The 15,570-nt window shown below is 33.6% G+C and overlaps 1 protein-coding gene across 1 annotated transcript in view; it reads left to right on the forward strand.

The window, feature by feature from the left end:
- The window catches only part of LOC127728348 (cadherin EGF LAG seven-pass G-type receptor 2-like), a 53,430-nt gene that overhangs the window by 13,526 nt on the left and 24,334 nt on the right, over positions 1-15,570 (forward strand). Inside the window, exons 7-8 of the mRNA XM_052235699.1 lie at positions 8,264-8,379; positions 12,584-12,758. Coding sequence (XP_052091659.1) covers positions 8,264-8,379; positions 12,584-12,758 — 291 coding nt within the window. The remainder of the gene's footprint in view (positions 1-8,263; positions 8,380-12,583; positions 12,759-15,570) is intronic.

Raw genomic sequence — 15,570 nt, forward strand, 5'->3', positions numbered from 1 at the left:
ATTTTATTTAAAGTCTTTGGTTTGACCCGGCAAGGGTTCGAACCCACGACCTCCCGCACTCGAGGCAAACACGCTACCTTGAAGCCACCGAGGCGGTGCTTCAAATTTACAGTAACCCGCAATATAAAAGATTTTGTGGGAAGCCGCTCATATATACACCTCTGGACTCAAGGAACCGAACTGTAAACAGGCCTAAGGTACCGACCATTCATCTTTCTTTTTTTTTAAATGTTTGATTCCAAATTTCTTGAAAAAGACTTTATTCATTTCAGAAGGGAAGCGAAGAAATAGTTTGTTTCATTGAAATTGAGGGAAAAATTAAAACAATAATGAAATAAAAAAAAAATTTACCTTGTTATTGAAAAAAAAGTTTATTTTCTATTAAAGTCGAAAAATATGTTTGTCCTGAGAACACGGAAATACACATGCTCACGCCCACAAAAGATGAATAGTCGGTGCTTAACCAATCTGATTAAGATACAGATCCTGTGTCTAAGCTTTGGTTACAAGGATCTGACACCATCCTAATTTACTTTCTATTCTGGTAATTATTACATCAGCAAATGAAATTTCAGCCTTCAAATTTTTGAAGGTGTGTATCAATCCGACAAAACCAGAGAATCCCAAATGGTCTTTAAAACAGAAAATAGAATGGAAAGCAAAGCTTGGACACACAAGATCCGTATTTTAATCAGGTTGGTGTCTAAATGAATATAAAAAAAACTGCATTGATTTATTGTTTACTGAGGCCTGTTGGTCTCGTACAGATAGAGGGGTAAATTCAGTAAAAAATCTCCCATTGGCTTTAATGCAAATCTATGTCTTGAATTAAATTTATACCTGGTTTACCTTTAGAAATCAGAAGCTTTCATATATCATTCATTAAAGTACAAATGTAGCCCCATCTTTTGCAACAATAAAAACAGGGTCATGCGGTATTTTTGGGCATTCACATGGCCTTGTTTACAAACACTGTAGATTCGCACTTAATTCCTTTACTGACCCCCATTACTTTTCAACCCTGTAGTAAAAAAAAAGTGCATTCAGCATTCATTGTCTTATTTTTTTAACTCCATTTTGATCCATCTACCAAAAAATATTTATTACAAACAGTATCTACCAATCAGAGGAGCACAGGACTTCAGTGTTATACAGAAAGCTCTCCCCCAAATGGGGGGTCCCTGATGACGTATATTTATTTACTGAATTTACCCCTATAGAGTTGTGTTTTATTTTTTAAAGTGAAGCGCTAGAGAAGTAAAATCAAGCGCTATAGATTTAGAGTCAAGCGCTGTAGATGTAATGTCCAGCGCTGTAGATATAAATTTCCTTTACATCTCCAGCGCTGGACTTTGCATCTCAAGACCAACAAAGCTCCGTAATGATTAAACTTGATAATTGGGGATGTTAAAAATATCTTTTTTTAAATAAAGTCCAGTTTTCCAAAGTAACTGTTATTGTAATAAGGCCTGTAAGACTATGAGAGCTATTCTCGTCATTAAGCATACGTCGTCCGTAAACTTTCACATTTTCACCTTCTTTTCTGAAACCACTCAGCCAATTTTAATAAATCTTTACAAGAATAATGTATTGAAAGTCCTATACAAAAGACCTTCATTTAGTTCCGATTGGTAAAAAATAATACCACCAGAGCCAATCTTTGATTTTGACAGGTCAATTTTTAAATATGATTAATGATGAGTAGACCCCTTTAACGATTACCACTCATTATTGATAGGTTGCCGATACTGGTCACAGTGGCACATCGTTTCCATTGAAAAACAACGGGAAATAGTATTATTAAACCACTTTTTCATTAAAAAACTGCGCAAAATGTCAAGATCTATACCTACGTGTACTTTCTATTTACACCAAATCCTTGTAGGAGTAATTGGGTAGGTACTATAAGCAGTTGAAATGGTGATCAATACACGAAATAAAGCAATGTCAATAGTTAGCCCACCTTTCATATTGATTTTGGATAAACATAGGTTTCTGACACATAATGAATTGGTCTAAGATCTTAAAAAGTTGAAATTCGACATTTACCTATTATATGGTCCAATATCCAAAATTTAAGTATATGGTTAGATTCAGCATATCAAAGAACCTCAAGAATTCATTTTTTGTTGAAATCAAACAATGTTTAATTCGGACCCTTTGAACCTTAATGTAGACCAATTTGAAAACGAGGCCCAAAATAAAAAATCTAAATACACGGCTAGGTTCGGCATATCAAAGAACCACAATAATCCAATTTTTGATGAAATCAAACAAAAAGTTTGATTTGGACCCTTTGGACCTTAATGTGGACCAATTTAAAAACAGGGCTCAAAATAAAAAAATCTAAATACACGATTAGATTCGGCATATCAAAGAACCCAAATAATTCAATTTTTGATGAAATCAAACAAAAATTAATTTTTGACCTCAATTTCGGACTAATTTAAAAACGGGGCCCAAAATCAAAAATCTAATTACACGGTTAGATTCAGCATATTAAAAGAACCCCAAGTCAAGACTTTGAATTAAACCCCATTGAAATTGGTCAAGAAATAAGCAATTTATACAGTATTCGAAAAGTATTGTTTTTGGTCCCTAATTCCGTAAAGGTTAAGGCCATAACCCCCAAAATTAATCCTTTCTTCGTTTTTTGGTATGGAACCTTGTGGTACAATTTCATAGAGAAACATACACTAATACACAAGTAATTGTCCTGAAACAAGAAAAATGCCCGTTTTTTGGCCCGTTTTTGGCCCCTAATTCATAAACAGTTAAGCCAATAACCCAAAAAATCAATCCCAAACGTCCTTTTGTAGTATGGAACGTTGTGGTACAATTTGATAGAGATCCATACACTTAAAATACTTAAGTTATTGTCTGAAAATCAAATGTCGTCGTCGGACGACGACATCGTAATACCATTATACGGCCGCAAATTTATAAATACAAAAAATTTAATACCACCTTTCCAAATATCTTGAGAAAAGTAATATACAAAGAGAAACTTGAACAGCTAAAATGATCAGCAAGGCAAAATTTACAAAAAATGAACATGCTTGAAATTTATGTATCAACTTCTTATAGAAGAAACTGCCTCTAAATAGGAAAGACATTTTCAATGAAAACTATTTTTTTTGCTTCCCTTCTGAAACAAATAATGTTTTTTTCAAGAAATTTGTAATCAAACATTTAAAAAAACATGGCCCCCCCCAAAAAAAAGATGAATGGTCGGTACCTTAGCCCTGTTTAAAGTTCTTGAGTCTGGATGTGTATATATGAGCGGCTTCCCACGAAACCTTTTATGTTGCGGTTACTGTCAAGATGAAGCTGTAGAATAAATGCATGACAACGTAATAAAAAGCTGTGCGCAAGTGTAATGCACCGAGTTGAAGTTCATCCCATATATCCATTAATCCATACCGGGGCGTCGTGGCCTAAGTAGTCGAACTAATGTATCACTAGCCTGTCAACACTTAGGTTGTGAGTTCGAATCCCGCACAAGAAGGCAGGTAAGCTCGACTTCAATCTAAATTGACTAGAATTGTCAGTTTTCCTACCGAAGGTCAGTGGTTCTCTCCGGGCACTACGGCTTCCTCCACCAATATAAACTGACCGCCTCGAAATAGCACGATAGTGCTGAAAGTGGAGTTAAACACCAATTAATCAATCAATCATCCATACCGGTATACTTATGCATGAGTAGAAAATTTTATAGCTATGGTTATGAAGTACTTTTAAAAATGACTGTGATTTAATTGGTATAGGAAATGAATTAAGATAAAGCGGCAATTCATAAAGAGGGAATATCTATACTGGTATAGCTGTCTTTTGCAATAAAAGTGCTTTTATCATATTTTTGCCGCAGCAGGGAAATTCTTCAACTAGATCCTGTTTTAATGGACTAAATCTTTCTCCGAAATGTTTGAAAAGTTTTTTTTGTTAAATTGCACTGTCTCATTTTTTTTTTCTTTCTATAAATTGCACTTTCGGAAGCTGATACGAGGCTGGAGCTTCTAGATCAGAAACAGTAAACTGGCATTCAAAAACAAAAATGCAGAATATCCTCTAGTAGATCAAATATTTGAACTCCAGGTGCTCAATACACAGTCGAGGACCCATAATTTAATAATTTTAACAGTATGTTCATTATCGTCGACCCATTGATTAAACCTAAACTTTGCAATTTATATTTTGACAATTTTCCAACAATATCAGATGGGATTTCTTTTGCACATCATATAAGTATATTTGCACATCATATAAGGATTTATGCACAACATATAAGTATATTACGGATTACAAATGCTTCGAATTTTGTGATTTGATAACAATACAGAGATGTCAGTATATATTCAGGTATTGACGGGGTATATATGACGTTTTTTTTATCCCAATTGGAACCCCAACAACGTCATCATAACGCACGTTACTATGTGACGTAGTCTTACGCTATACAGAACACTTAAAGAATGTCCAGAGGTTCACAGATGGAAAATAATGACGTGTATCCGTCAATTATACGTTTTTAATTTAAAATCATTCGATTAACACATCAAATACTTAATTAATGTCTTAAAGTGTTATTACAAATCATTACATACACGATAAAATTATTTTCACAGCAAATTACAAAATCCTTCACGTACGCGAAAAATATCAGGTTGGCTTTTTCGATACTTTTGTTGTTAAAAAAAGTCATAATACATAAAAAGTCACAAAGATATACATGAAATCTAAAAACTTTAATGAAAAAACATTCTTAACGAAAAAAAAAAATTTAAAGATGAAAAAATGGAATTTAAAAGAATTACTCTTACTCAAAATAATATGAAACAATAAGCATATACTGAATGTATATACTGCATGGTGAATATTTAACATATACCTGGTTCTGGAAAAACATTAAGGCAGAGGTAATCCGTAATATATGTGTAATTCAGGTTTCAGACAGGGTATATAATGTGACATTCCCGGCTTAGGGTTTATATCCCCATACCGTAAAGTAAGCAGACATGCTACGACCAAAGTAGTGGGAAAGTGATAAATATTCACAAAAAAAGTTTCAAACGTCAAATATTTACTTAAAACTGTACGTGAAACATTGTAGTAGTCAATTGTTGATGTCTAAAATAGTTATACTGCTAACAACTAATAAATAATTTTCTTAATAAAATTGAGAATGGAAATGGGGAATGTGTCAAAGAGACAACAACCCGACCAAAGAGCAGAAAACAGCCGAACGCCACCAATGGGTCTTCAACACAGCGAGAAAATCCCGCACCCGGAGGCGTGCTTCAGCTGGCCCCTAAACAAAAATGTGTACTAGTTCAGTGATAATGGATGTCATACTAAACCCCAAAACATATAAATGAACTAAAATTAAAAACCATACAAGACTAACAAAGGCCAGAGGCTCCTGACTTGGGACAGGCGCAAAAATGCGGCGGGGTTAAACATGTTTTGTAAGATCTCAACCCTCTCTCTATACCTCTAGCCAATGTAGAAAAAACAAACGCACAGCAATACGCACAGTAAAACTCAGTTTAAAAGAAGCCCGAGTCCGATGTCAGAATAGGTAACAAAAGAAACTAAGCAAAATGACAATGATACATAAATTAACAAAGGACTACTAGCAGTTACTGACATGCCAGCTCCAGACCTCAATTTAACTGATTGACAATTTATGTCTTCATTATATGAAAATCAAGCACAATCCCTCCCGTTAGGGGTTTAGTATCATACCATCATAAAATATATGAGAAGAACACAACCCGTATCATGCCAAATGCCAACAACTGGTTTTAGAATAAATGTGTTTATTTCCGATGCAAAGACCCTATGAGTGAATCAATATTAATACCAAAATATGCCATCTTTAATGACCTGACAACAGTATCGTAACTATATCCCTTCTTAATAAGTCTATTTAAAGGTTTGGTTAGCTTTTGAGGTGAATGCCGACATTTTTGTGCTTTGTAAAGAGTATTGCCATAAAAGATTGGATGTGAAATACCTGAACGTATAAGATGTCTGCATGTTGATTTATATTTACGAATGATGTCCTTGTACCGATGATAAAATTTAGTAAATGTTTTGACTAGTTTGTGATATCGAAAACCCTGGTGTAATAGTTTTTCAGTTATACATAGATTTCTTTCGTTAAAATCAAATACGTTGTTACATACACGAGCGAATCGAACAAGTTGAGATATATAAACACCATAAGATGATGACAAGGGAACGTCACCATCTAAAAATGGATAATTAACAATAGGAAATGAAAAATCATCTCTTTTATCATAAATTTTGGTATTAAGCTATATAGGTATCAAGATCCAGGAAAGGGCAGTGTTCATTGTTAGTATTAGCTTTATTTAAAGTCAGTTCAGCAGGATAAATCTTTTGAGTGTACATCAAGTCGTCAATTTTGAGAGCCAATATATCATCCAAATATCTAAAAGTGTTATCAAATTTTTGTATCAGATGTTGTTTCGATGGGTCTTTGCTGATTTTAGTCATAAATTGTAACATAGATTATTCACAACTTATCACCAGTTGTATGTGCTCTTTTTCCATCCATTGTCTAACAACCTGGATAACAATGGTAATTACAGGATTTAAGTGATATATTTTAAATGTGCTTTTGTTAATTATCATACCGTTATTTTAGATTAAGTGCTCTTCCTGCACTATTTTTTTTAATAATATATTCTTTTATATGTACGTTTTGATAATCTATTAATCGGGCGGGGACCTACCGAATTAGACTTGTAATGGAGGGTTTGTACTTACATGAGGTACACGACGGGTGTCACATGTGGAGCAGGATCTGCTTTACCCTTCCGGATCACCTGAGATCGGCCCCGGTTCTTGGTTGGGTTCGTGTTGTTCAGTGTTGAGTTTTCTATGTTGTGTTTTGTATACTGTTGTTTGTCTTTTGGTCTTTTTCTTTTTTGCCATGGCGTTGTCAATATATTTTCGACTTATGAGTTTGAATGTCCCTTTTGTATCTTTCGCCTCTCTTTTAATAAACCTCACAACATATCAATGTGCCTTTAACAAACCTGGTAGTTGTATGACATATCTTAATGTTTTTCGTTATTTGGAGAATTTGGGTTTTAAAGGTAAATCTTTGGTAGATTTTTTCTGTTTTTATTCACGATTTTTATACACTCAAGACAAATTAGAGCTCGATCTATTGTATAGACATATGTTTATTGTTAAAGACTATATTTCCCTTTCAATATCTTTTGGTGTTTTTTTCTTGTGTTTAATTTTATGTCTTTTTCGTTGCGTACTATCTCATTTTCGTTTTCCCTATATATCCTTTCTTCATATATATAGTTAAAAATCATGTCATTGTAAGTTGCTATTCCTTCCGACAAATCATATTGCTTTTGTTGTTCAATTTTCTTTAGTGTCTCAAAATTTAAGGTGTAATGAATACCAGATATAGATTAAAGTTGTGTTGTGTGCATGACAATCTATGCCCCACTGGAACTTCATGGTGGCCATTCGATGAAATAGCCACATTTAATGTCCCTAAATAAAGCATGTTGAATTTTTCTTCAGTCTGCTTTTTCCCTATGAACACTGATAAGTATTTTGCAAAGTTTACATTTATATATACTCTTTAAATGGCAACCAGCCTTAAACATTAATTGCTATAAAATGTTTGTTATTAAAAGACATGTGGGAGCAATTTGAAAGGTATTCGTATTTTCTGAAGCTTGACATATTACAGGTATTTATTTTCCTTTTTTAAGACCTATGCTGACCTGAAGATGTATTTTCATGAATTTATTTAAAATATTTTTCACTATTGTCTTATCGAAGCACTTCATCGTTTCATTTAGGTCATATAAAATGAGAAAGAAAGAACATAAAACCAAAATAGGTAGAGGTAGCTAGAAGTTATCATTTGGCCTTCAAAAACTGGACAAACTGGTAATAAGAGTTGTACGAGTCTATTTAATAGAGACATCAATGAATCTTCATAACCGCAATTAAATGATATATATTGTAGTTAAATGATGTTCAAACCTCATAAACCAGTTAAAAAGATAGATGGTCAAATCTCATAAATTCATTATAAAGATATAAATCAAAGTAAAAAAAAAACTGAAGGAATCTCATACACTCGCAAATGACCGAGACCGGTTGCGTCGACAGAGTACATCATTTGTTTGACTTTTTTAGCATTTCAATATAGTAATAATTAGAATATATGATTTTCTATTTTTCCTTAATATATTAACAGATGAAATACGTGTAACAAATGTACCGCCAATTGGAAATTATACTCTAAGCGTAACAGTAACAGATCCATGTAACAAGTCTGATACTAGTACACCAACGATAGCAGTAATTAATAGAGTAAGATATATCATTACTTTATATGTTCAAAATATGCCTATTCCATTTTTCGTATATGTAAAAAAGACATGATTTAATCTCTTTTAATACTAGTAGGTGGGTACTGATCATGAAGAAAGAGTCATCATTTTGAAATTTGTTTAATATACAAGACTTCATTGATTGCTTTAAAAATGTTTATATCCAATCACTTCTATTAAAAACGGCTAGTGTGATTAGTAACTGATGCTCCATCTTGAGCATCTGACTTTAGCACGTTATTGTTGTTCAATCGTGATTTATTTGTGATTTGTAGACTGATTTTTATGGAAGCGCATATGGTACACCCCTTGTAAAGTGATTTTGTTGCAAATAAGTTGGAACTATTAGTTAAGTTCTGTGTTATAAGCTGGATTCAAATCATCATGTGGAGTCAACTTGTCGGAATAATGAAGGCAAAATTGTATTACAATGTCGACTTGCTAATATAAATGTAATGACATAGTAATAAGAAGTCGAAATGTTGAATTCAACTTATTAACTGATTAAGTCGACAACTTGTTTATTTGATGATGAGGTAAAACCACGTGACCATTTTGGAAAAACATAAGTCTATTTTTAAATCGATTTCCATATGTCGTTTGTTTAATGTGCTTCGGATGAGTGTCGCTATCCATTGAGTTCAAGTTCAAATTAAAGGTCGAGTTGTTGTTCACAGTTATTTAGTATGAAAAGGGGGAACGGCAGTCAAATATCAATAAAAATGTACAAAAAAAATAATTATATTTCGGACATAAAGGGCGATATCCCCACACCACTTGGTCCGGCGTTTATTTTCCTTAGTTCTCAAATGGAATCGGTATTATAATAAATTCGTGGAGGATTCAAAGGAACTCTCTGTCTCGCCTAAGATTGCTGCTGTTAGTGTAGAATTGTAATGTTGACAGTAAACAGTTTATTTTTCTGTAACATACAAAATTTGAAAACTAGTTTTAAAGATTAACTCCTTTACAAGTTTTATAAAAATTCATGGAGATTTACAAATTGATCTGGACAAAACAGTTTTATTTACTGCAAAAAATAAGAAGATGAGCAAAACCTTTACTGTATAGTAAGCTATGAAAGAATCCGAAATGACATGTAAAACAACTCAAACGAGAAACATATAACGATCTAAATGACGCCAACGCCGACGCCACTATTACATAAAGTTAGGAGACGTTGTGTGATTGCAAATGAGACAACTAGCCACTAGATTTTAAATGAAGAGGATGTAAGCAATCATAGGCAGCCGTACGGCCTTCAACAAATCGTATAGTCGGCTATAAAAGGCCACAACGTGGAAATATGAAACAATTCAATCGAGAAATGTAACGGGCCAATTTATAACAAAACAATTTACTAAATCAAATATGAAACACATGAACCAACGAAAACCATTGTACTACAGGCTCTTGACTTGGGACAGGCATATGCAGAATGTGGCGGAGTTTAACATGTCTGTGAGCGCTAAACACTAAGCCTAACTTGGGACCGTTGTGTAACAGCACAACAAAAACTATAAAATCAGTTGCAGCTGGCTAACTCAATAGATCGGTATTACCGGCCAATATAAATTCATCAAAATCCGGTAGATCTCGATGCTCTGGAAGAGTAAGCTGATCCTGTTCAACGATCTTCAACGTGAGTCACCTGTCGTGTTATTCGTGAAAATACAAACCCAGTGATTTAGTCTAATGCGGTAGGTCATCCTCGAGGAAAAGAGGACGGAATTGTGGTTACGACAATTGAATCATATATTATCCGTTGTTTCCCTGTAACTTGAGTGTGAGTTGATTAAAAGTGTTGTCAGCTCTATGATCGGGTTGTTGTCTCTTTGACACATTCCCCATTTCCATTCTCAAATTCATTTCATTTATTGACAACAAAGTACAAGTCTTTTGATTTGTGTCGAGCCTGCGACATTAATGTCGTGGAAGTGAGACCCAGCAAACGTTTATTCCGTCGTCGGTAATGGCGTCGGCGTCTTCGTCATTTAGATCGTTATGTTTCTCGTTTTGTTTTTTTTACATTTGTCATTTCGGGATCTTTCATAGCTTACTATGCGGTAAAGAATTTGCTCATTGTTGAGGACCATACAGTGACATATTGTTGTTAACTTCTCCATGATTTTGTATGTGATGGAGAGATGTCTTATTGGCTATCATACCACATCTCCTTATTCTTATATAAGGTATTTGTTTTTTGCAGTTAATAAAACTGTTTTGTCCTGATAAATTTGTCAATCTCCATGAATTGTTATAAAACTTGTATAGGAGTTAATGTTTTAGATCAAGATAAAGCATCTACAGAAAAAAAAACTATTTTTCAAATTTTGTATGTTGCAGAAAAATTAACTGTTTACAGTCAACATTACAATTTTACACTGACTGCAGCAATTCAGGCGAGAAAGAGGGTTCCGTGGGATCCTCCACGAGTTTATTATAAAACTGATTCCATTTGAGAACTAAGGAAAATAAACTGCCGGACTATGTTGTGTGGGGATATCCCCTTATGTCCGAAATATTGTTATTTTTTTAGTACTTATTTTCTTATATTTTACTGCCGTTCCCCCTTTTCATACCAAATAACTCTGACCATCAACTCGAACTTTAATTTTAACTTGAACTCAATCGATAGCGACACTCATCCGAAGCACATTAAACAAACGACATATGGAAATCGATTTAAAAATAGACCTATGTTTTTCCAAAATGGTCACGTGGTTTTACCTCATCATCAAATAAACAAGTTGTCGACTTAATCAATTAACAAGTTGAATTCAACATGTCGACTTTTTATTACTATGTCATTACATTTATATTAGCAAGTCGACATTGTAATGCAATTTTTTCTACATCATTCCTACAAGTTGACTTCAATATGATGTTTGATTCTAGCTTATAACACACAACTTAACTAAGAATTCCGACTTATTTGCAACAAAATAACTTAACAAGGGGTGTACCATATCCGCTTCCATAATATGAGATTTTTGTCTTCTCGACGTTTTCCGTTTAGACATAGTATAGCTTGTTTTAACTCGACTTTAGGGTTTTGATTCCTTGTGAAAAAAATTTTAAAAACTTTCCAGGGAAATAGGAACAAGCTCTTTTATGTGTGCCGATCAGAGCCTGACAAATTTTTTCACCTTCTGTTTTGAAGGTAGCATTCTTTTTTATACAATTGTTATGCAAAATATGCTACGTGGACTTATGTTAGCATTTTTAAAATGGATTAAAAATAGAGGCTAAATATACAAGGGGACAACCAAATCTCATGAGTTGAAGAGAGACCGACATACACGATGACATGTACAAAGTCAGTGATAAATCCGATTACATGATATCACAATAAAAAAACCAGAGAGTGGGATTGTGGCTACGAAAATTTGATCATATCTGTGGTTATTTGTGAGACAGATATTCCATGAAGGTCTAATAATTCCTGATTGCATCCGAAAAACTTTCAAAGGATATCTTCAATTTTATCACTTCAAACCCTTGGTTCAAGAGCTTTCTTGAAAGCTACAACCTTCTATCAAGGAAATCATGATAGGAAACGCAATGTCTGGAATATCGTTTTATCTGGGAGATATATACTCCATGGGCAGAAACTACTGAAACGTTGCTATATAGAAAAGGAATATTCACTATTGGAAAGTTGAAATCATCTTAACCGAACCTTATTGTCAATTTCTAGATAACGTCAAAATATGAGGCAGGCTTAAATATATCTGGGGTATTTTTATTTAAAGTTCATTGGGATAGATACGGTAACAATAGTCACCAAATGTTTACTTTTTTAGTGAGCTGATATCATCTATATAGCGGAATGCGAAGTTAATAGAATAATGCTAGATTTTTCATTCTTTCTGAGAAGCTTCTGTTTGAAGTCCGCCTCGTATGAAGGGAACAGGTCGGCTAGAAGAAGGTCATAGTTTGTTTCCAAAGGAATGGTGGTTGTGTGTTGTGTGTTAACAAAAAAAAACGGCCACCAAACGTGAGAAATATGATGTCGTTCAAATAATAAGCATTTTAACGTTGTCAGAAAACTGTTGTACGAATCATTACATTTTAAACCATTGAAGTTTTGAATTATTAGCGTTTGAGAAATCATAAGTTGCAATCCATTAAAACTGTTATCATTATGAACTTTGCTTTAAAAGTTGGACATTATATTTCAGCTTCCTGTAATTAATAACCTTCCAAGTACTGTGTCAATATCAGAGGATACACCAGATAGTACTCTTATATTTACACTAAATGCCACAGACACGATTACTGACCCGTTAGCATGCGTCAAGACGGGAGGAGTTGCAGTTCCATTTTCTGTTTCTGCCATACCATCAACAACAACAGGTTAAACTAAAAATTGGATTTTTTTTTAAATGTAGCATTCTAAATTTTTACTGAAGGAACATATATCTTAATTAATGTAAAAAATATACTTCATTCTACATATATAACATAAAAGGCATCTACCGCATTCAGTGCAATATTGCTGTTGACCACGTTCAATAACATAAACTGTACCAATTTTTCTGCACCACATGCGCATTTCGACAATCAATGTCTCTTCAGTGATGCTCGAGGCCAAAATATTTGAAAATCCAAAGCTTATTAAAAATATGAAGAGCTATAAACGAAATAGGACCAAAAAGTATAGCCAAAGCCGGGCAAGGAATCAGAGCTTTGCATGAGGGAGATACATTCCTTAATTTTAAATGATTTCCAAAATTTTGTGACAGCAAATTTTAATAACATAAAATCCGTATTTTCATGCCAGTACCAAAGTACTGGCTACTGGGCTGGTGATACCCTCGGGGACTATCAGTCCACCAGCAGAGGAATCGACCCAGTGGTAGTAATAACATAAACGGTACCAATTTACAAATATTGATAGTAAGCCGTATCTAGTTTATACTAATACATTTTTACCACATGTATTTTTAATGAACTAGAGACGACATATTGTCTATATATTTCAACGAAAAAAGGGTGCGCATAGAATGAATAAACATTTTATAGATTTTGGTTGTTTACGTTACATGTAAATAAATTGTCAATTCTAAAGCATCTTCCGAATGAACAGTCCTCAAAAATGCTTCAGTTTTCAGTTGTTCAAAAAATAGAATTTAGTTATTTTTTTTTTTTTACCAAACTACGAACACGCACTGACACTGCCACGGTAAAAGAAGAAAACAGACTAAAAGACAAACAGTATACAAAACACAACATAGAAAACTAAAGACTGAGCACTACGAACCCCACTAAAAACAAAGTGATCTCAGGTGCTCCTGAAGGGAATGCAGATGCTGCTCCACACGTAGTACCCGTTGCTCATGTAAGTATAAAACCCGATAAGTCTAATCTTGTATGTCCCATTCAAGGAAAAGAGGACGGACTGTGGTTACGACAATTGGAACATATCCGTCTTCATTTGTGAAACAGATATTCCAATTAATGATGGTGTCCGTAAAAATTTCAAAGGGATGATTTTACCACTTGGAACTCTTGGTTTAAAAGCTTCCGTGTAAGCAGCTACCCTCTATCAAGGAATTCATGATACAAAATGCAAGCTCTTTAAAATAGTATCAACTTGGAGATATATACTCCATATGCAGGCACTGCTGAACTGTTGCTTCATAGAAATGGCAAGTTCACAATTGGGAAGCTGAAATGTTTCTTTTGTCGTAAAGTTCACAATTGGGGTCTGAAATGATTTCTTTTGTCGTACAGTATAGTTCTTAACCGACCATCATTGTCAATATCTAGGTGTAAGTCAAGATATTAGACAGACTTTACTATATATGGGGTATTTTTATTTCAAGTTCGATGGGATAAATGCGTTTAACATATATAGTCACCAGACTTTGAATTATTTAGTGAGATGACATCATCTGTATAGCAGAACGTGAAGTCAAAAGATAATGCTTGCTTCTTTTCATTCTTCCGAAGATATGAAATGTGTTTAGAAAAAGGGAAAACTCATTTTTTTTCAAATACACCGAAAACTGGTTGTGACCAGGTTGTCAAACGCTAGAAGATATCTATATGGCTCGGAAATTTGTGTCTAAATTTTTGTCATCTAAAAAAAAGAAAAGTGCAGCTATGTTTTAAACTTACTTCGAGGTGAATTATCCTGCCACTGGAAAACAAAATACAGTATAATTTCTTTAGAATGAAGTAAGCACAGTTATTAAGTTTTATTCGCATGGCTCAAAATTGATCAGATTTAGATGTATTACGGAAGATGTAGATATATAACAGCGATATAAAAGTGTTCTAAACCGAAATCCCAAAATCAAGTTCTTTACATTCGTTTCTATGATTCATAAAGCATTCGTTATTATTAAGTAAATATGTCATTCGTCATTATGGAGTAAATATGTCATTCGTCATTATGGAGTAAATATGTCATTCGTCATTATGAAGTAAATATGTCATTCGTCATTATGGAGTAAATATGTCATTCGTCATTATGGAGTAAATATATCACGTTTTAAGTCCAATAAACGCTCGTTGTTTTTCATATGGTGATTCACTATGAAATTGATAAACCTCTAATTTAAGAGTGATATACTTTCAGTTTTTTGTGGTTTCTTTTTCGACGAATTTTCAGATTGTATAAAATAAGGTGACATTTAAAGTTCTTTAAACCTTTTGCCTTCCGTCTTTCTAATTGGCTTGTTATTTCATAATAATGTATGTAACACTAATAACCTATCATTGAAAAATACCTTGCCAAAATTTATTTCATGCTATTATCAAAAATGTATTAAATATATGGGTCACTGAGATTTTTTTCACGGTACAAATACGTTAAATTTTGTAAGGATTAGACATGGGAAAAGCAATTTTGTGTGAATAGAATGAAAGCTAAGCGATATATTTGAAGAAGAAAAAATATAAGAAGATAGCTATTTTAATGTGCTTTCAGAATATAAAATGAAAAGTTGGAGTCACCATACTCGTTTTCTTCCAACATAACAAAATCAGAAAATTCACCGTACAATCTTATATAAAAAGGAGTTATCTAACGTGAAGAGATGGTTGAACATACCCTAAACTAGGCATAGGATTAAACGCCCCGGTGTCGACTTTTAGTGGCTACGTATTTATACATCAGACAAACAGACGCCCTGCTTTATCAAGAGGTTGAGTGCCAGAA

Source organism: Mytilus californianus, unplaced genomic scaffold, assembly GCF_021869535.1.
Source record: "Mytilus californianus isolate M0D057914Y unplaced genomic scaffold, xbMytCali1.0.p SCAF_1, whole genome shotgun sequence".
Taxonomy (NCBI): domain Eukaryota; kingdom Metazoa; phylum Mollusca; class Bivalvia; order Mytilida; family Mytilidae; genus Mytilus; species Mytilus californianus.